We start from the raw sequence: 20,645 nt of genomic DNA, 5'->3' as shown, positions 1-20,645 counted from the left end.
TCATTATCCGCTAATGCGGCCACGCCCACGGAGCGAGCACTATTCAGACGCAAATTCAGTCAATACATGCATACATCGTCTCAATCATGTATTTATTGTCTTCAAAAGTGTTTTGAATAGCCATATTTAGCAATCTCTTGCCTCTGTTAGTTCCTTGATTGTCACATGATTTGCCTCTTCTTTTACTGAGGCATTTGTGGACAAAAGGGGCAGAGCGCCCTCCGGCTGAAGTATGAATTAAAAACACAGCATCCAGCGCTCATAATGATGACAATAAATATAGAATAATAAATATTACTCCTCTGTATAGAAAATTGATATAAACATATGAGAATCCATCAATATTTCTCCAAATGTGTATGCTTTTAAGCATATTAAGAAATTATGGTCAATATAAGATTTTAAGAGTCAAAATGTGAAGCTTGAGTCTTAGATCTTTTTAATGATGTATAGTTTGTCAACTGCACATCAACATTTAGGTTCTATAATATAACAAATATAGTAGCCTATATGAAATGCCCTAGAGGTAGGAATGTTCAGACGCGTTGCATCACAGAAATACATTATATTTTAAAGTATATTAAAATAGAAAACCATTATTTGGTTAGAGACTTGAGACTTCTTTTAAAAACATTATAATGGCAATGTGTTCAATCTTTTGACTGGTAGTGTAATTTAACATAGGCCTATACACAATTTTCTTCATATCATGTGCAATAATACGTGCATGCATGGGATCACAAAAATCATGTTTTTTTTTTGTCCTGAGTGGACTTTAATCCTGTTATCAGCATGATCACAGAGGGTTTTTTCACAGCCTACCTGACTGAAAGGCCTCATTAATATGCAAGTCATTTCAGGTCATTATTATTCAATTCTTTTGTCTTCTCAGGTGAGAATCACCCATTATACATGAGGATTCACGCCTCCATGCATACTGTGTTTCTTGACCAAAAGTGTCTTAGAAAATTTAAATCTCTCTATTGTTTTATATGAAGGAGTAGGCAGCATAATTTTTTACATAATTCTGAAGCAAAAACTCTGGTCTACAACCTCCAATACCCAGAAGTCTTATGAACACATATTTAATATACATTTTTTGGCCTTATTTCAGTGACTTAAGTTTTTTGTTTTTTCAATAACCACGCATAAACATTATTCCTTCAAAAATACAAACATGTACGTACATGTTCCTCACATATTATTGTAGCCTAATACAGTGTTTGTGCTGAATACAGTGTAATGACACTTTTGTCATTTATATGTTTATGAACAACTGAAAAAAGCACAAATGTCAGGGCATGTCAAAACTTCCCCAAGCCCCAAATCAGCCTCAGACTCCAGAGGGTTAATGACAAAAGTGTCATTACAATGTATTCAGCACAAACTAGGCTACAATAATATGTGAGGAACATGTATGTACATGTTTGTGTTTCACTGAAATAAGGCCAAAAAATATATATTAAAACTGTGTTCACAAGGATTCTGGGTATTGGAGGTTGTAGACTAGAGTTTTTGCTTCAGAATGAAGTAAAAATGATCCTTCCTACTCCTTCATATAAAACAATAGAGAGATTTAAATTTTCTAAGACACTTTTGGTCAAGAAACACAGTATGCGTGGAGGCGTGAATCGTCATGAATATTGGATGATTCTCACCTGAGAAGACAAAAGAATTGAATAATAATGACCTGAAATGACTTGCATATTAATGAGGCCTTTCAATCAGGTAGGCTGTGAAAAAACCCTTCATGCTGATAACAGGATTAAAGTCCACTCAGGACAAAAAAAACATGATTTTTGTGATCTCATGCATGCACGTATTATTGCACATGATATGAAGAAAATTTTGTATAGGCCTATGTTAAATTACAGTACCAGTCAAAAGACCTCTAGGGCATTTCATATAGGCTACTATATTTGTTATATTATAGAGCCTAAATGTTGATGTGCAGTTGACAAACTATACATCATTAAAAAGATCTAAGACTCAAGCTTCACATTTTGACTCTTAAAATCTTATATTGACCATAATTTCTTAATATGCTTAAAAGCATACACATTTGGAGAAATACTGATGGATTCTCATATGTTTATATCAATTTTCTATACAGAGGAGTAATATTTATTATTCTATATTTATTGTCATCATTATGAGCGCTGGATGCTGTGTTTTTAATTCATACTTGCAGCCGGAGGGCGCTCTGCCCCTTTTGTCCACAAATGCCTCAGTAAAAGAAGAGGCATATCATGTGACAATCAAGGAACTAACAGAGGCAAGAGATCGCTAAATATGGCTATTCAAAACACTTTTGAAGACAATAAATACACGATTGAGATGATGTATGCATGTATTGACTGAATTTGCGTCTGAATAGCGCTTGCTCCGTGGGCGTGGCCGCATTAGCGGATAATGAGCTGAATCACAGACTTCTGACATGGCTCTCTTTTCATACAGATTACATAAACACAGAAGGTTTGTTTTCGATTTGACTTGCATGTTTTAAAACCTGACATCTTAACGTTTTTTTAGACATAAGTGTAATTTTTTTGTGATCAGTATTCACTAAGTTACAGTTCATTTTCTGAGAACTATCAGATTGGAGTTCGTTCAGAGGGAGACGAGAGATCACGCATCATGTTAGTTTTCTTTATTTTACAAAAAGCACAACATTTTCTTTTTGCTCTGAGTGTACACAAATGAAAGAAGATATTCCACAGATTAAAATGGTGTATAACTCTTAATTGTATGTGCAACATTGACGGAGTATTTTGAGTCTCTTTCACACTGATAAGAAAAAAACCACGGTGGTATCGCCGGCGATACCCTCAGACCTCAGAGTGTTAAAGATTCAGGATCTTCAAACACATTTAGATAATTTACTAGCTGAACAGTTAGCTCTGACTGAAAAGTGTAAAAAAATACAAGGAAACCATTGCAGATCTCAAGGGTAAGCTAAATGCTCAAAAGTCTCCCAAAACGTGTAACAGCGATGGGACTAAAAAGCATGTTCACTTCTTAGATGCTCTAATGAATCTGGAATGTTTTGTTCAGAGGCCACTGCTCAAGAAAGTGTGCCTATTTCAGTTCTTAAGGTGATGCAGGACCGTAATAGCGCAGAGTCATGTACCAGAACGCATGGTGTTCAAGCATTAGAGAGTCATGAAAACCCTCAAACTTCAGGAGAACACAGTAAACAACCCTATGGCAAAGAGAACAGGTTCCCTTTCGTGGGAACTATCGACGCTACGTCGAATGACATGATGGGAACCCTCTCTATGATTGCGTCGTGAAGCACCTCTGTATCCAACCAATGATGAGACGGAGACGTCAGAGGTGGGTGACAGACCAGGAAACTATAAAGCATACCCAGAACAAAGAACGCTAGCTTCTGTTGTCTTCAGCAAGCACTCTCTGGATCTTGTGTGTCTTATTTGGTGTTGTTTGTCCTGTTATATTGCAGTGATCTCTTCGTCTGAGGACAAGAGTTTCAAGCACACACGAGACACGAAAAATAATGGTGGATAAGCAGCAATTCATTAAGTGTGTGCCTCCTTGCACTCGATTTATCTCGGGTGGGGACACACACGAGATGTGTGTTGTTTGCATGGGAGTTGAGCATGCACAGGCAGCTCTCGAGGGGGCTGTCTGTGTACATTGCGAATGGCTCACTCCCAGAGTGTTAAGATCTCTTTGACAACGCAGTGTTCCCCGCAGATCAGGTCCCGCTGCTGCCGAGGCACAGCGGAAGCTGCAATCGTGGGGATCACAAATGGATCTGACAGAGGGGGGAGAGACGGGCCCAGCCTTATCTCTCTCCTTACCTGCCAGACCCAGTGTCTCTCCTCTGGCAGTGGAAGCACGCGATGTGGTTTCTTCCTCCCGGAGAGAGGCACCGCCACTCAACATATCTTCCTCCGAGGAGTTTGACATGGTGAGCGTCAAGACTGGAGATGAGGATCTGCTGGAGGTGGTGACCAGGGCAGTCGATAAGCTAAAAATAGACTGGCCCGCGGAGAGAAGCGAGAACAAACCAAAGAGCAAGCTTGATGAGCGCTTTCTCCCTGCACAGTCACTACCCCAGCGTCGGGGTCTGCCGTTCTTTCCCGACCTCCACACCGAGGTGTCGAGGTCATGGAATAGACCAGTCCAATATCGTGTTTTCAGCCCCCAGACGTCAACATATAGTAATATCATGGGGCTGAAGCACTACGGCTATGGGGCGGTGCCTCGGGTTGAAGAGAGGCTCGCGAGCTAGCTCTCGCCCGAGTCTGCATCGTCCCTCAAGACCCCGACACTGCCCACTAAGCCTTTAAAGACAACACCGGGCTTGGTGGGCAAGGCTTATTCGGCAGCAGGTCAGGCTGCAGCTTGCCTTCATACAATGTCAATTTTGCAAGCTTGCAGACTGATCTGCTGGGGGAAATTGATGAAAGCGGGGATGCGACATTTGAGACCGTACAGGAGCTTAGAAAAGCGACAGATCTAGCTCTCCGGGCCACCAAAGAGACGGCCAAGTCAATCGGCCGCTCTATGGCCACGGAGCCTTCTGGGGGTAAGGCGGATCTGAGGACCATCATTATTTCCCAGAAGGCTACAAAGAAAAAGTCCTGAAGCCAGCCGTCCGGGACTTACAGGGGCAGCCCCCTCCGGAGGGGTTCGGGTAATAAAAAACCTGGTATGGTCAAAAAACACCAGAGGCCAGTCTCGAGAGACTGGTTCCCTTAGTAGAATTTATGGAAAAATGGAAACTTCTCCCGAATATTTCGAAATGGGTGCTGCTCATAATAGAACAGGGTTACAAAATACAGTTGACCGCCCAGGTTCAATGGGGTCCTTCCCACAGTGGTGACCCCAGAGCAGTCTCTGGTTATGGAACAAGAGGTTATGACGCTTTTGCAAAAAGGAGCTATAGAAAGGGTTCCTCCTCCCAGCAAAATGTCAGGCTTCTACAGCCGCTACTTCATTGTTCCAAAGAAGTATGGAGGGTTGTGTCCGATCATAGATTTATGTGTGTTAAATCGATCTGTATGAAAGTTAAAGTTCAAAATGCTCACACTCAAACAGATTATCCCACAAATCAGGTCCGAGGACTGTTTTGTGGCGATAGACCTGAAAGACGCATACTTTCATGTATCCATCCATCCTTCTCACAGGAAGTTCCTCAGGTTTGCTTTCAGGGGCGAAGCTTACCAATACAGGGTTCTTCCTTTCGGCCTATCGCTATCACCCCGCACGTTCACAAAGTGCGTGGATGCAGCTCTGGCTCTGCTGAGACTCCAGGGCATCCGCGTACTGAACTATATCGATGACTGGTTGATACTAGCTCAAACAGAACAGTTGGCAGTTCAACATCGAGATGTCTGTATGCATTTCCCCTGGACTTGCTGCTCCCGGGAGTTCTGGGAAAATCAATCAATCTTGTCTCTTAAAAGGATAGGAGATTTACAAGCACTGTTGGTTGCTCCTTCGTGTCTGGAATTTGCGCCTGGTATGGTCAAGGCTTTCCGGCACACTAGACCTGGCTACGTGCCAAAGGTCCCCACCAACGTCCCGGGTCCTATCATACTCCAGGCTTACTGTCCTCCTCCTTTTGAAAATCCGGATCAGGAGAAACGCAATCTGCTTTGCCCCGTTAGGGCTTTAGATGCATACGTCCACAGAGCTGCCCTGTGGTGGAAAACAGACCAGTTGTTTGTATGTTATGGGTCCCCTAAGAAGGGGGGCCCAGCATCTAAGCAGAGGATGAGCAAGTGGGTGGTCGAGGCCATCTCTCTTGCCTACGAAGCATCTGGACAGCCGTGTCCTCTAGCTGTCCGTGCTCATTCCACCAGGGGTATGGCGGCTTCTAAAGCATTAATGTCAGGAGTGTCATTGAATTATATATGTGATGCAGCTGGATGGTCATCCCAGCACACATTCATCAGGTTTTACAACCTAGACGTAAGTTCTACTCCGGGTTCCTCAGTCCTGTCCACAAGATCACAGACAGGTACTCGGTGATACGGCGTAGTTGGGACAGCGTTCCCATCACGTCATTCGACGTAGCATCGATAGTTCCCACGAAAGGGAACGTCTCGGGTTACTGGTGTAACCCTTGTTCCCTGAGTAAGGGAACGAGACGCTACGTCACGTTACCATACCCCCAGCATGCCTGAGTGTCTTGCTTCAGCCATAATCCAGAAGCTAGCGTTATTTGTTCTGGGTATGCGTTATAGTTTCCTGGTCCGTGACATCACCTGCCTCTGACGTCTCGTCTCATCATTGGTTGGATACAGAGGTGCTTCACGACGCAATCATACAGAGGGTTCCCATCACGTCATTTGACGTAGCTCAGGGAACAAGGGTTACAAGGGTTACACCAGTAACCCGAGACGTTTTGCAGTTCCTGTCAGAAAACAGGCCATACAGAGGAAAAATGCTGGTCACTGGGTAGGAGTAGACCTCCACCTTATTTTCAGAAAAATAGGAAACCACGTTTTAAGAACAAAGATCAGTGCTCATTTGCAGGTAAAACTCTAAGTGAGTTAACTGCATTGTTCATGCAAGGCCTCCAGCTATTGCCTTCACTTGCTAGTGGATTAGCAGCCCAATAGCAATGATCCTGTTTATATTTTCAAATTTGTAATTGTGATAAACACATTGTGCACATAGAACACACATTAAAGTAGTTTTTCATACTATATGTACACATAGACTAGCTGAGTTTATTCCTTAAACCACAAGATTGCTTTACTGCAAGTGTTGTACGAAACACTTAGGCTTAACACTCACACCGCACGCGTCAGCAGAGCGTAAGCAGCACATATTTTTTTCGGAGCCAATGTTAACAGATGAGAGCATTCACACCACACGCAGAGGCTGCGCAGCAGCGCGTTGCAGGAGCAGAGCAGAAGCAGCAGTGCCGCGATCGTTTCAGCGCTGGGTCTATTTTTGCTGCGCTGCTAACGCTCAATTAAAGTGAAAGTACATCTCTCCTTCTGTTATTCGTCAGTTACGGCGCAAGGTCGCGCCTTGCCAGAGGGAGATGTTCTGTCACCATTATGTTCAGTTTAGTTTTGTTCATGGACTTTTAGTTTGTATTTCTTCAGTTCCTGTGTTCCTTTGTTTGATTTTTCCGCCACTCATCTGTTACCATGGACAATAACTATCATCACAGCTGGTTGTCATTTAGCTCAACACCATTGTGTATTTAAAGGATTAGTTCACTTTCAACTGAAAATTACCCCAAGCTTTACTCAACCTCAAGCCATCCTAGCTGTATATGACTTTCTTATTTCTGATGAACAAAATTGTAGATATATTAATAAATATCCTGATGCATCCGAGCTTTATAATGGCAGTGAGCGATACCAACGAGTATGAAGCTGAAGAAACTGCATCCATCCACATCCATCCATCATAAACATATTCCACACGGCTCCGGGGGTTAACACTCAGAAGTCAGGAAAAGTTTTGCTGGATTTTTTTTTCACATAGCAGCAAAATCAACTTAAAATAATCTTTCATTTTTTGTCATAGAGACAGAAGTAATATATCAATTGAAACTATAGAATGTCTTTTATTTGTGTTCACTCACAGTAAAAACTAAATGTTGTGCTTTTTGCAAAATAAAGAAAACTAACATGACACGTGACCTGTCATCTCTCTCTGAATGAAGTCCAATCTGATACTCCCTCAGAAAATGAACTGTAACTTAGTAAATACTTATCTTTTATACTTAAATACCTAAACTAAATACTTATCTTTTATACTTTTATACTTAAAATACCTAAAAAGTATTTCTTACCTAAATACTTAGGTTTTAAATCATGTAAGTCAAATCGAAAACAAATATTCTCTGTTTATGTAATCTGTTTGAAAAGAGAGCGATGTCAGTCATTCACGACTCAGCTCATTATCCACTAATGCGGCAACGCCCACAAAGCGAGCACGCTATTCAGACGCAAATTCTGAGGCGATACATGCAACAGAGAGTGAACGCCCGCATCAGCTCAGAAAACACATCAAGCTTAGTCATTTTCATGTACTTTTCATCATTTTGAGATGCGCTCAGGAATAATTCTAAAAGGATTTACCTCAGAGGAAGAGCATGACTGGATTAAATTCCATTTCGTGGATCAACGTGATCAAGCCGAGGATTGTATGTCGTGCCATGGTAAGTTTTTTTATCCCTAAATTCTTTGTGGTAGGTGCATTAAAGGTGAATATAACAGAGATGAATCGTCAGACAGGCACAACTGTGACAGGTTGTCGTTAAGATGGTGAATTTAACAATAAATGATTGCCAGGTGGATGTATATACTGGTGACAGGTCAAGTTGAAGGCACATATGCAGTATAACGGTGTCCTGCCACAGAAAGATTTTACCCCAGCTTGGAAATTGCCAGATGTGATGGTTATCTTCCCCTGTATAAGTTTGAGCATCAGTAGCCATGAGTCGCATTGAAGTGATGTCATCTCCCTCTCTTCGATTGATTGGCTAGAGGAGGAGTTGTCAATCTAGAACTAGTGGACCAATAGTGACGCTTAATGAACGCTAATTTACATGAAATTCGAACTGCAACATTTGGAAACGCAAAAGCGGAACATGGAAAGAAGAGCAAAGAGAAAAACAGCAGAAGCGTACAAAAGAGTAAAATATGAGCAGAAAATGTAAGAGAGCACAAAGTAAAGAGTAATAAAAGCAAGGAAAACAACTTTTAAGAACACATAAACAAGTTTAAGATTTGTGCAATATAATTTTTAATGTGTTTAAAGTTTTGATTCATGCTTGTTATTTTTTTTAAATGCGCTTTTAATTTTTCGATTCACGCTTATTGTATTTCGATCTGTGACCACATTCTTTGCCATTCTGATCATTTTGCATTATTTTTTTAAGTGTGTGTTATATATTTTTACATGTGTTTTTAAATTTTTGATTCACACATATTATTTTTTGATCCATGACCGCAATACTTTAGGCAGGAATCCCCATACAGGGTCTTAATCTCCTCAGGTCTGAATCACAGCATTATGCATGAAGATTCATGCCTCTTCGCATATGGCCTGTGTAAACAAAAAGTGTCTTAGAAATTTTAAATCAATACAATGTTTTATGTGTCCGAGTAGGCAGGATAATTTCCACATCATTTTGAAGCAAAAACTCTGCTGAATACAGTGTAATGAGACTTTTGTCATTAATATGTTTATAAACAACTGAAAAAAGCACAAATGTCAGGGCATGTCAAAACTACACCAGGACCCCAAAGGGTTAATAAAGGTCTTCTGAAGCGAATCAATACATTTATGTAAAAAAAAATATCCATAAGTTATGAAGTAAAATATCTAGCTTCTGCCAGACCGCTTTCTGTATTCAAGTTAAGAGAGAAAACGGAACTGGCGTTGAGTCAGTTAAGCTTTTTCCGTAAATTGAATAGCCATGTGGAATATGTTTATGATGGATGGATGTGGATGGATGCAGTTTCTTCAGCTTCATACTCGTTGGTTTGCCCCTATACCCTCATTCACTATTTCCTACATTGCTCCACTAATATAGTCCTCTTGAAGGAGTGAATGAAAACAAGTAAGTGAATTCAGACACTGAGTGATCCAGAAGGGCGGCTGCTTTTGCATAGTTTGTGCTTGCTGTTTAAAAATCATTTGAAACTTAACGAACTGGCAGCACCAGTAGTAATGAAAAAAAATGTACCTTTAATTCTGTCATGAAAACTAGCATGTATAAACCTTAATTAAACAACTTAATAATCAAGTAAAAATTAATTTATACCTGTAAGATATTTTGCTGTAGCCACACTGGGAAGTGGATGGATGGATGATTCAGCTGTGGGCGGCATCCTCTGGTCAGATGCGGGAATTCATTCGGCACACGGCGCGACTCTCACATTGCATTATGGGTATTCTCTAGCCATTGAGTGTGCACTCGTTATCGCGCCGCATTTGAAAGAGTGCACTGGGGATTGAATGAGTGCACTTAGTAACATCCACTATGGCTTTGGACATCACTACAAATGGCTGCCCCCTCAAATAGTGACCTATTTAAGGGTATAGGGAGCGATTTCGGACACAGCCTTAGTCTTTGTCTGGTCACGTTTACGTTATGGTGTGTTTATCAGTCTTTATTGGATTACCTTGCCTGTTTGGATTAAACTTCGTATTGGATTTTTATCTTTCTGACTCTTTGTCTGTTTGTTTGATACGCACACACCTAAGAGTATGACAGCTATTCTATAGCATACATTATGTGCAAATATCATTAAAATATAAACATGTCAAATCATTAAATTAAAAATTAAAAGTTTAAACTAAATGTTAACTGGTACAAGAAAGAAGTACACAAAAAAAATAGCAAATAATAAAATAATAAATAAAAATAAATAGCAAAATCAGTATGATATGAGCCTATATGAAGGTGTGTATTAATCACCTGATCCTGGTACAGGACACATTTGAAGAGCTGTTCTTTGACTCCAGCAGCGGCCACGGTCACAACAGCACTGGATTTTACTGAAGCGTCCTCTGATTTCCTGAGCACAGCGTCCATTCACAACTGACGCAAAACAGACGCCCGTGTGCTGGTCTGAAAAACACACAAACACACACTTATGCACAATGAGAGAAAAACATTTAGTCCAAAATACTGAAGATGCATAAATGAAAAACAGATTGTAAAGGTGCTTCATGAAACGTTCATATTCGTTTGAACATTTGAGCCCCTGGTTATGAACAAATTGAAAACTGGTAAAACCATATTTTCCACTTCAAGGTAATATGCTAAATTAAAGTCTCTATTACATATGTGTGTCTGCCCTTCATTTACGCATATAGTGAAGTACATAGAAGGCTGTTAAGATACTTTGTAGTAGCATGAGTACCTCTGGATAATCCTGCAATTATTGGTGGATTGTAACTGTATTAACCAACACTACACACAGGTATAAGTATAAACTGTATCTATGGAACAGGAAATTGCTTTGAACTGTAGCATTCCATAACATCTGCGCTTATGGATGCGGTTTGTACATGTGCTTTCATTAAAATCAAAGGATACTCTAAGAATTCCTCAGACATGATAGAGAGACAGACGGATCCACACATGCTCTGGCACTGATCTGCTGCATAAAGGAGGTCACAGAGTTCCCCTCTCTTTACTTCCTCTGCCCATATACCCTCTATAACAGAAGCAGGTCTGATGTGGCCTTTGTTCTCTTTCATTTGCAACTCTTTTTTTTTTAAATTTCTTCTAGATATCTCACTATGGGCAGAAACAAAAATAACACCACATCAGTGTTATTCTTGTTCCCTGTGTCCCTGTGAAGATATCGAAAGCAGTCCTCAGCAAAACATGGTTGGTTTGTTGTTAACAGTTTACAGACTACTCTGTTAAGCCCAAAGTATACTTCCCTTTTCGTCTTTCTGCTCCATCTTGGGTGACATTATTTTTGTCATCAGCACAGTCCACTGATACACTATTTGCATGCAGCCTGATGAACAACTGCGCATATGCAAGTGACTGAATGCTCAAATAGAGGCATCCATCCACGCTATCTGTCAATACTTTATATTTCAAAAGGTTTGCACATTTAACTGTTTTCATGCCTGCCAAATGTCTAATGAGAAGGAAACCTTTTCTTGCCTAAGGCTATTGCCTTTCAGTAAGAGTGTGATGGTGCAGAGTGGGAGAACACATCATTTCAGTAAAGCCCTATTGCATCTGATGAATGAATGACAGAATGCATATGTGTATATGGTGTATTTTCTCTCTGTCTGGAAAGCTGCATGGCTAATTACAGATTGAGGTCTTAAAAACGCTGTGATGTCTGCCTGAACACAGAATTCACCACATGCCTCAACAAGCAGCTTTCACTCTGCAGTGGTTGCCCACTGAAGCTAAGCAGGGTTGAGCCTGGTCATTACCTGGATGGCAGACTAGTCTGATGCTGGAAGAGGTGCTAGTAAGGCCAAGTGTTCATCCTGTGGTCTATGTGGGTCCTAACACCCCAATATAGCGATGGCACTATACTGTTAAAAAGCACTGTCCTTTAGATGAGATTAAACCAAGGTCCTGACTCCCTGTGGTCATAAAAAAAAAAAAAAAAAAAAAACAGAATGTCTTTTTCCGTCTTTTCCGCCCATTGGCCTCCCAATCAGATGCCCCCTCATATTTTTCCCAGTGTGAGTCGTCAGCTCCACTACAATTTGGAGGCCCGGGTACACTTCATTTTCCATGTCCCACTCCGTCTCATGCACAGTTGAGCTCGCAAGCCTTTCAAAGATACTCATTTGCTCGTGAGCGCGGAAAGACGCGTTCAGCGCCTGCACACTATCTAGTGGACTTTTCAAGCTCTCAATTCACTCGCATGTGCGCTGTTGTACGCGCACCGTCCGTGGTCACAAAAATTCGGCTGCAGGCGGCCACTGTTCAGAGAGTCAAAGCTAGTCAACAGTCTAGTAAACATTGGCAACCTCTTTTAAGTCTTGACTATGCCAATGAACATGGCATTATGTGAAAGATTTTTTTTCTTGGTTGTGCCGACTAAAAACAAACACTGAGAAACACCATGAGACAGGAGAGAGTCAGACATTGCAGTACTGAACACTGAATGGTCCATGCATGTGGATTTGGATTAAACAGTAAATCGCTTTGATGCAGTGCCTGGTGCATGCAGTTTATTCCTCTTAAAATTACATAAATTATTAAATAAATGAGTAAATAAACAAGTAACAAGCAAACTTAAACTTGCTTGCGTAAAATGTCTGCGAATAATTTGCTGATGCAGGTACAAAAAGACTTTTTTTTCTTGACCCCCCCAACTCGTGAGTCAAATGTCGCTCATGCCCTCCCCTTCCATATGTAAAGCTTTTTGAGTGTTGAGAAAACCGCTATATATAAATGTAATGAATTATTATTAATTAACAAGTGCTGCATAAAGCTGTACAAAGCACACACACCATATACAATAGTCATTTTGAAAAGGGGTTTCAAAGTCTTTAGTATAAAGCTGGTAACAGTCCAATCAGCACTTACATTTATACAGGACAGAAGAGTCAATCGCTGTCTAACTCACCAAGGCAGCGTGTCCGGTCTACAGATGGCACGTATCCAGGAGGACACACACAGGAGAAACTGCCCGCTGAATTAATGCAGCGTCCGCCATCACACACATGCTGGATGATGGAGCATTCATCCACATCTGAGGGATTTTATTGCAGTATAAACTGAAATAGACTTTACTTAGAATTATCAAGTCAAGCTAGTTTATTGTTGTTTTGGTCCTGCATGGCAGGGAAAGAAAAAAAATACAGTGAACAGCTGTACATGAGAAGAGTGTATTTAATGAAAGGGATCAGCTAGAATGTGTGTGCTGATAAAGAGACATTTCTCCTGGAGTTCAATTATAACCTCCTGGTCACAAAATACCTGTCATTTCCTGTGTTATCATCAGTGGGTCATGATCAGACAATTACAGTTTGGTTTTATGAATTCTATATAGTCTGGATTGTATGCTGCAGTCTCTTCTTTAGTTAAGCATGCTATTATTCTCCTTTTGTCATGGTTTCTGATATAAAATAAACATACTAACAGTATGTTACTCACCCTCACACTTCAGCGAGCTCATGTGCTGCTGGTAACCCGCTGGACACTGGCACTGATATGAACCCACTGTGTTGATGCACCTTCCTCCTTTACACAGGTCAGGCACAAACTTACATTCATCAACATCTGGCCAAAGAGAAAACATTGTACACTTAATGTTCCAGCAATTACCTTAAAATAATTTTCTCATGAAGTGTAGAAAATGAGTTTGCAAAAGGCAGGCTGCAGTCTAGAGTAGACTGATAATCAAGACACTGTTGTTTTTAAAAGAGTTACATTTATCATGTCACACAGTGAGATGGGTAAATCCAAAATCAAATCAATGATACTTAGAGCTGCACGATTCTGGATAAATTGAGAATTATGATTTTTTTGTTTCAAAAAGAGATCACAATTTTCCCATGATTCTGAACAGACAACTAAATAAAATACCATGTAATTTACTAGATGTTCTGAAAAAATTCAAATTTCTGCAATTAATTTGAAAGAATTATTTTTAAAAAAAATGGTTTGAATGTGTGATTCAATGAGTCACTCATGTAATCGATACAATCATTTTTTTGAAACACCAAGTTACTTTCAAAAGGTGATTTGCTGTATTTTGATTTCTTCCAAGGACATCAGTGTTTATATATGTATATATATATTTATCCCAGTACTTCTGTGATCATTTGAATATTTGTAACACAGACTGTGTGGTTGAAAAGACTGTTAGCTCTTTAATACATAGAGGGTAACATGGGGTAAAATGGGGCAAAACAGTTTTGACATTAATTGATCTAATTTTATGTCTCTAATCTATGACATTGTTTTATGTTGAATATCAAAGTTCCCTTTCGAAAGGGAACTCGTGCTGCATCCCCTAGGGGTCGCTATGGGGAATGCCTCTGGCATGACTGGTGTCTGAAGCATGAATCTAAACAAGCCTATGACGTGACCACTGGTGCAACCGTGGGTATAAAAGGGCACCTGTGAAATACGTCATCCTCTTTCTTGTCTTCAGGAGACTGAATGTTTGTACATGAGAAATGAGGGGCACACGCATTTAGCTCCTGAGGAAGCTGAATGCACACATTGCGTGGGTCATTGAGAGGAAAAGCTCCATTCATCAATGTTTTTGGATTTGTGGAGTAAAAGTTATAGTTTTATTTTGAAGTAAAAAGAGAAAATTAGAGATTTAATAGACAGAGGCAAATTGTTGTCATTTAGGAATGAGATCACGTGGGTGTCTGAATCGAGATCGCAATCTTTTAAAGATTGAAAGTGACTTCTGTGTGAACTGTGCTTAATACATTGCTACACTATTGACAATAGACAACAGACCTCTTTTGCCTACAAAATTTTGCTGATGAGACTGCACCTTCACTCATTAAAGCACCACCTACTGGCAAATGTATGTGTTTACTGGCATTATAATGAATGGGAGAAAATGGAAGTTAAACAGCTTGTGTCAAGACTAGAAAAGGGTCGAGTCTGTGTTTTCATGGTCTTTATCTCATCATGGACTCTGGAGATTGTGGACTTGCACTTAAAAGGGATAGTTCACCCAAAAATGAAAATTTGATGTTTATTTGCTTAACCCCAGCGCATCCAAGATGTAGGTGACTTTGTTTCTTCAGTAGGACACAAATGATGATTTTTAACTCCAACCGCTGCCGTCTGTCAGTCAAATAACAGGAGTGAATGGGAACTTGGATCAATAAGAGTCAAAAAACCTTGCACAGACAAATCCATATTAAACCCTGCAGCTCGTGATGAAACATTGATGTCCTAAGACACGAAACGATCGGTTTGTATGAGAAACCGAACAGTATTTATATAATTTTTTTGCTCTAAAACACCACTATGTCTAACTGCGTTCAGCATTCACTTAGTGAGGTCTGATCGCGCTCTGACAACGACAGTGACATAGTGGTGTTTTAGAGGTAAAAAATGATATAAATACTGTTCGGTTTCTCACACAAAAACGATCGTTTTGTGTCTTAGGACATCAATGTGTCGTCACGAGCCGCAGGGTTTAATTTGGATTTGTCTATGCAAGGTTTTTCGACTCTTATTGATCCAAGTTCCCATTCACTCCCATTATTCGGCTGACAGACGGCAACGGTTGGAGTTAAAAATCATCATTTGTGTTCTATTGAAGAATAAAAGTAACCTACATCTTGGATGCGCTGGGGGTAAGCAGATAAACATCAAATTTTCATTTTTGGGTGAACTATCCCTTTAACCTTTCTTTTGGCCTTGGCCTTCACTCAAAGCTTACCCTGTTCAGGGGCCTCATTTATAAAACATGTGCACTAAAAAAACAACGTTCATATTAACAAAAATAGTCTTTGGCATGTAAAAGTGCTTAACACCATGTCAGGTTCTAACCAGGCATGTGCACTATTTTGTAGAGTACTGCAGGTATTTGGATATCTAAGGAATTCTTGCTGCTCACCATTCTCAAGTATCATTTTCAAAAACTTGCACTTTGAAACCCATCATGTCATGTAAATGAATGGCCAAAACAGATCAAGTGTTTTCCATTTTTAGTTAACAAGTTAACAAAACAGAACATAAGTGTTGTTTTTAGTCCATATCCGTGACAAAGTCATGGACACGGTTATTTTTGCGGCTGATCTTATTGCATATACATTTGTAGGAACTTAACTTTCAAATGCAAAAATTATGGGAGTAGAGTATTTAAAGGTTTGCGGTAGTTTGCGGTAATCAGCTTTGTGGTAGTCAGCTGTGATAGTTGCTGTAGGAGGAGGAACCGCAGAAAACAGAGAGCATGTGATAGAAGGGAGAGAATTTTCTCCACTTATGTTCATTTATTTGGAATGCCAGTGGAAGACGTTATCCGAACATATCATTGGCCAAGCAATTTTTTTTAATTTGCTGCGCCTGTGTTGTTAGTAGTTCTTATCAGCGGCACTCCTTGTTTGTGACCCTATGCTAATTTGTGCTGCTATTGGTAGATTGCGTTGGTCATTATGTAAATGAGCTGCTGCGTCTGTCTTCTTTAATTTGCTCATCGTCAGTAGATCAGCCACAGAACTTCACACTCCCATCGACACTTTTATGGAATTGTAGTCTCATGCTCATCTTTAAGCTAAAGTATGTGATTTCTGTGCTACCAGCACCACAAAACAATTCCAAAAATATATACAGTACAGTCCAAAAGTTTGGAACCACTAAGATTTTTTATGTTTTTAAAAGAAAAGTCTGCTCACCAAGGCTACATTTATTTAATTAAAAATACAGTAAAAAACAGTAATATTGTGAAATATTATTACAATTTAAAATAACTGTGTACTATTTAAATATATTTGACAAAGTAATTTATTCCTGTGATGCAAAGCTGAATTTTCAGCATCGTTACTCCAGTCTTCAGTGTCACATGATCCTTCAGAAATCATTCTAATATGCTGATTTGCTGCTCAATAAACATTTATGATTATTTTCAATGTTGAAAACAGTTGGTGTACTTTTTTTTCAGGATTCCTTGATGAATAGAAAGTTCAAAAGAACAACATTTATCTGAAATACAAAGCTTCTGTAGCATTATACACTACCGTTCAAAAGTCTGGGGTCAATAAGAATTTTTTATTTTATTTTTTTGAAAAGAAATTAAAGAAATGAATACTTTTATTCAGCAAGGATGCATTAAATCAATAAAAAGTGGCAGTAAAGACATTTATAATGTTACAAAAGATTAGATTTCAGATAAACACTGTTCTTTTGAACTTTCTATTCATCAAATAATCCTGAAAAAAATATTGTACACAAATATTTTGTACAATTGTACACATTAAATGTTTCTTGAGCAGCAGATCAGCATATTAGAATGATTTCTGAAGGATCATGTGACACTGAAGACTGGAGTAATGATGCTGAAAATTCAGCTTTGCCATCACAGGAATAAATTACGTTGTGAAATATATTCAAATAGAAAACAGTTATTTTAAATTGTAATAATATTTCATAATATTACTGTTTTTTACTGTATTTTTAATTAAATAAATGTAGCCTTGGTGAGCAGATGAAACTTCTTTTAAAAACATTAAAAATCTTAGTGGTTCCAAACTTTTGGACTGTACTGTATGTGTTTTCAACCTGCCCTTCTCATATTTCTCAGTAGGATTAATTACTTGTGTTGTAGAATTTCTTATTTTCAAGTCACTTTTGATAAAAAAAAAGTGTCAGCTAAATGATTAACTCTAAGTATGTAAGGTAAGTAAGGTATTTTTTGAAAGATCACTAAAATTCCATGCTGAAAGTATAAATGCATAAATAACTTTTACAAAGCAATTGACATTGATACAGTACTGTACTTTACGCACTTTAATAATGTAATAAAATCAGTGCTGACCTTGGCAGGCTCCTGTGCGGGTGTTTGGGATGAACCCTCTGCTGCAGGACAAGCTGAGAGGTAGGCACAGCTCACACGTGTGACCCCATGCTTGACCCACTGTGGCACAGCACAGTGCCTTACTGCATACAAATCCACTGCTCTGACCTGCACACTTCCTGTCGCGGACCTGGATGAAGCACGGGCCTGTTCGGTAATCTGATATATCAATAAAAATCAGAATCACAATAACATGTTATTCACCAGGCAAGTATGATTAGTGGACAAAAATTATTAGTTTTCTCTTAATGACAGAATCTAGAAATGCTGTAATGCTGTTGTACATATGTCTGCGATGATGATGAAACATACAGCTGATAGACAAAGAGACAGAAAGCATTAAGAAAATGTATGCCTCAGTATACATAAAGAAAGCTCATCAACACAAATGTATAAATATTTAACTAATACAGTTATTTCTTCACATAGTAATTGTCAGCAGACAGAAGGAGACAACACAGGTAATACAGTTCACAAAGGTTTATTTTGGCAGGTGACAGAGAGCGGGAGAAAAAACAGGTCAGTAAATTGAATAATGACAGGTTGAATGAACTTAGCTTGAAGATAACAGTCTCTTTGTATTTGTAGATGCTGGTAACTGGCAGTCTGAAGAATAGCAGATGATCTGGAGTGAAGACGAGGGATAACAAAGGACGATGAAGTTGAGGAATCTCAATCGTGAGACAAACAGTTAAGAAGTCAGGAAAGTTGAGCTGTAGTGATCAACAAGACCAGATGAAGGTGAAGGGATGTGTGACTGCTTCTGAACTGTGTGCTGATGAGCCGGTGCAAGTGTGCTGGATTAGTATTCAGGTGAGGCTGATCGAGTGGGTGGAGCTAACAGGTCTGGTGTTGAAGATGGAGTTGCCTCCGTGACAGTAATAAGAATTAGATTTTTTTTTTTTTTTTTACATTTCAGTGATGAGAATAGTCCTTATAGCACTTGTCATGAAAATATGGTGACAATGCAAGCAAATTTTAATGATCGTAAAATCTCTTAGGCAAGTAATAATTACTTAACCATGGCAACTAATAAAACTATTATTCCACCTGATATACAGTAGGTCCCAATGAAGTGGACGAGATAGGAGATTGCAATTTTCTGAAGTTGATTTTGAAGTTGATATATAGAACAAAGAAAACAGCCAGCCAGGTATTAATGGGAAGCATAAGTATAGCATGAACACACAACATTTGTGCATTTAGAATTTGCAGACTGATTGTTTACCATCTCCAGAAGAATTTTAATGACCTATATTGATCCTCTACAAAAGGAACAAATAAACATGTTTCATATAATGATGTTTAAAAGAGCCTCAGCAAAGCAGCAGCACATGGAAGCCGTCTGGAGAGAGAATGACTCAGGTAGTCTGAGCTGTCCTGTGCAGCTTGACATGTGTTCTGCATTACACAACCATGAGCTTTCATTTACCATGAGCCCTTGTGCCAACTCCTACACATCCTGAAAAAAAGGGTAAAAAAAAACTTTGTCCTCATTGTCTCTTTCCTTAGCATGTTGCAGGGTTACGATTCCATTTGAATCTTATTTTAATTTTTCATATGATGCTTTACAATCACAACACAAGGACACATCCAGCATTTAATTTGATTTCAAAACCCCTGTAAATTGTCACAGATGGGTGAAATAAAGTTAAGCGAAGGATGAAAGCAGTTAAAAGGTTTATTTACAATGAACTCAAGAACTAAGCACACAAACAGAACATCCAATGTAAATGTGACGAGAACTGACAATGAACAGAAGGAAACACAGAGCTTAAATACACTGAACAAACCAATCAACTAAATGAACATCGGGTGCAAACGATAATCAAACAATGAGTAACCTAGAAGACTAAATAGAAACTAGAAACTGGAACAAAGGAAACACATAAAACAGGACATAACCCTGACATAAATACCATTTCAGTTAATTTATTTTATAGTCAAGTCACCTTTATTTATATAGCGCTTTTTACAATGCAGATTGTGTCAAAGCAGCTTTACAGAGATAACTGGTATATAATTTTGGCTGCACAGCAGCTCTTAAAGAAAATGGTGTCAATGCAGGCAGATCAAAACACTGTTGAATATCAAATCTCAAGTGTCCCCAACTAAGCAAGTCAAAGGCGACAGTGGCAAGGAACCCAAACTCCAACAGGTGACATCAGGTGGCAAATAGGTGTTAAAATGAAGAAAAAACCTTGGGAGAAACCCAATACCTTTATACTTAAGGCTTAGTCGGGGGGGCAGTTCTTCTCTGGCGAACAGTGATTTGTTACGATTCAGGTAGCTATCATAAGTCCGATGGGATTGCAACATTCAAAGTATTTATTCCAGTTCCATCCAATAGAGGATCGTATTGATCACACCGGTATGGACGGTTATAGATATACATACGTACGTCTATAATTCAGACAATGAGTTTTTTAATGGGTTTATTCTACTATGAAACTTTAAGTTCTTTAGGTTTATTAACAATAAATAACTTTTGATATTTTGAGAGGCTGTAAGCACATATTTAGATGGACACTCATTGTCTACAGCTCTCTTGTAAACATGATTTGCTGAACATTCAGCAGTAACCTTATCAAATTATGTGGTAAAAAAAAATCAATATAAATAAAAATAACATTTTCCCTGAAATTGTCAAGT

The 20,645-nt window shown here is 39.1% G+C and overlaps 1 protein-coding gene across 5 annotated transcripts in view; it reads right to left on the bottom strand.

The window, feature by feature from the left end:
* LOC125255244 (fibrillin-2) overlaps positions 1-20,645 on the bottom strand; it is a 144,220-nt gene that overhangs the window by 103,672 nt on the left and 19,903 nt on the right. For 4 of the 5 annotated variants that reach the window (XM_048170325.1, XM_048170296.1, XM_048170321.1 and 1 more), the window contains 4 exons: positions 17,955-18,152; positions 13,598-13,723; positions 13,068-13,193; positions 10,427-10,579 (listed from right to left, as the gene is read on the bottom strand). In XM_048170325.1, coding sequence (XP_048026282.1) covers positions 10,427-10,579; positions 13,068-13,193; positions 13,598-13,723; positions 17,955-18,152 — 603 coding nt within the window. The remainder of the gene's footprint in view (positions 1-10,426; positions 10,580-13,067; positions 13,194-13,597; positions 13,724-17,954; positions 18,153-20,645) is intronic. The other variant, XM_048170310.1, reaches the window with a different exon arrangement.

Source organism: Megalobrama amblycephala, linkage group LG2 (assembly GCF_018812025.1).
Source record: "Megalobrama amblycephala isolate DHTTF-2021 linkage group LG2, ASM1881202v1, whole genome shotgun sequence".
Lineage (NCBI taxonomy): Eukaryota > Metazoa > Chordata > Actinopteri > Cypriniformes > Xenocyprididae > Megalobrama > Megalobrama amblycephala.
Note: the sequence above shows the minus strand (reverse complement) of the source record. Positions and strands in the feature narration are given on the sequence as shown.